The 2312-nt window shown below is 49.4% G+C and overlaps 1 protein-coding gene across 1 annotated transcript in view; it reads left to right on the top strand.

Annotated features, from left to right (window-relative positions):
- MFN2 (mitofusin 2) overlaps nt 1-2312 on the top strand; it is a 41722-nt gene that overhangs the window by 19869 nt on the left and 19541 nt on the right. The window contains 3 exon segments of the mRNA XM_011996635.1: nt 1226-1283; nt 1285-1404; nt 1513-1620. Coding sequence (XP_011852025.1) covers nt 1226-1283; nt 1285-1404; nt 1513-1620 — 286 coding nt within the window.

The raw sequence follows: 2312 nt of genomic DNA, 5'->3' as shown, positions 1-2312 counted from the left end.
TATAACTATACCAAGAAGTACAGTATTGTAGCATTTACCTAGACTCACATCAAGTCACACCTTCACCTTAATCGTATATTGTATATTGTATATCTTTTTTTTTTTTTTTTTTTTTAAGATGGAGTCTCACTCTGTCACGCAGGCTGGAGTACAGTGAGTGGCACAGTCTCGGCTCGCTGCAACCTCTGCCTCCCGAGTTCAAGCGATTCTCCTGCCTCAGCCTCCCAAGTAGCTGGGATTACAGGCACCCGCCACCATGCCTGGCTAATTTTTGTATTTTTAATAGAGACGGGGTTTCGCCGTATTGGCCAGGCTGGTCTCGAACTGCTGACTTCGTGATCCACCTGCCTCGGCCTCCCAAAGTGCTGGGATTACAGGCGTGAGCCATTGCACCTGTCCTGGTATATCATCTTTAAAGTAGAATTACAAGTAATTCTGTTTTTATAAAAGCAATAGATGTATTTTTTAAAAACACTCATTTCCGCCACACGTGGTGGTTCATACCTGTAATCCTAGTGCTTTGGGAGGCTGAGGTGGACAGATCAGGAGGTCAAGTGATTGAGACCAGCCTGACCAACATGGTGGAACCCCATCTCTATAAAAATACAAAAAAATTAGCTGGGCATGGTGGTGCGTGCCTGTAGTGCTAGCTACTTGGGAGGCTGAGGCAGGAGGATTGCTTGAACCCGGGAGGCGAAAGTTGCAATGAGCTGAGATCTTGCCATTGCACTGCAGCCCAGGCGACAGAGCAAGACTCCATCTCAAAAAACAAAACAAGGCCGGGCGCAGTGGCTCACGCCTGTAATCCCAGCACTTTGGGAGACCGAGGCGGGTGGATCATGAGATGAGATCGAGACCATCCTGGCTAACATGGTGAAACCCCATCTCTACTAAAAATGCAAAAAATTAGCCTGGTGTGGTGGCGGGCGCCTGTAGTCCCAGCTACTTGGTAGGCTGAAGCAGGAGAATTGTATGAACCTGGGAGGCGGAGCTTGCGGCGAGCCAAGATCGCACTACTGCACTCCAATCTGGGCGACTGAGCAAGACTCTGTCTCAGAAAAAAAAAAAAAACAAAAACATAAAACAAAAAAACCAAAACACTCATTTCCAGGCAATCTGAAAGGATAGGAAATGGAAAGTAAAAATCGGTTAATAAGGGCCAGGCCTGATTTCTCTCCGCTCGCTGGCTTTCTCCTCCATGACCTGCCTGCCTCACAAGTCCCAGGTCTGTTCTCAGCAGGAAGAATAGGGCTCCTGCTCTGCCTGATGATTTGGTTTACTCCTGTCACCTTTAGCCCTGGTATTGATGTCACCACAGAGCTGGACAGCTGGATTGACAAGTTTTGTCTGGATGCTGATGTTTTTGTGCTGGTGGCCAACTCAGAGTCCACCCTGATGCAGACGGTAACTCCTCCTCTGCCTTCTCCCAAGCTCCCACACCCCCTGGGCAGGCAGCTGATGGGGCCTTGGCTGTCAGGCTCCTGCTCCACCGAGGTCTTACCCTTTGTCTAGGAAAAGCACTTCTTCCACAAGGTGAGTGAGCGTCTCTCCCGGCCGAACATCTTCATCCTGAACAACCGCTGGGATGCATCCGCCTCAGAGCCTGAGTACATGGAGGAGGTTAGTGCCTCTGTTTGGCAGTTTGGGGAATGCCACCCCGAGGGAGCACTGCCTGCCACTGGGGCCACTTCATGCCCTCCTGGATCTGGTGACTTCCCTGAATTAACTTTATTGCCAAATAATTCTCCAAATACTCTCCTATGGTATCTTCTGGTGACTTTTCCCCTCTGCCGTCCACTTTGCTGGACGCACCCCCTCTTTAAGCCGCTCTCCCCTAGGCTTAAAAAGGATCCCTGCAGCATTAGTGCATCTTCGGGACCAGTGCTCAGTTTGGTTTCTGAGGAATTAGTATGGAACAGGCTCAGGTCTAGGGAGGCCTCTGTGAAAGAGTCTGGAAAGAGGAATGGAGAATACTGATTCTAACTGGTGACTCACAACTCTTAGCTGTTTACTTATTTATTTAGAGACTGGGTTATGAGGCTGCCTAATTTTTGTATTTTTGGTAGAGATGGGGTTTTGCCATGTTGCCCACTCTGGTTTTTGAACTCCACGGCTCAAGCAATCCACCCGCCTCAGCCCCCCAAAGTTCTGGGATTACAGGCATGAGCCACCGCTCCTGGCCTCACAACTCTAAATATGTGAAATGAAAGACAAACTGGGCATGGTGGTGCACACCTATAGGCTGAGAGAGGATCCCTTGAGACCAGGAATTTGAAACCACCCTGGGCGACATAGTACAACGCTGTCTCCAA

Source organism: Mandrillus leucophaeus, unplaced genomic scaffold (assembly GCF_000951045.1).
Source record: "Mandrillus leucophaeus isolate KB7577 unplaced genomic scaffold, Mleu.le_1.0 Scaffold52, whole genome shotgun sequence".
Lineage (NCBI taxonomy): Eukaryota > Metazoa > Chordata > Mammalia > Primates > Cercopithecidae > Mandrillus > Mandrillus leucophaeus.
This window is presented reverse-complemented; position numbering and strand designations above follow the sequence as displayed.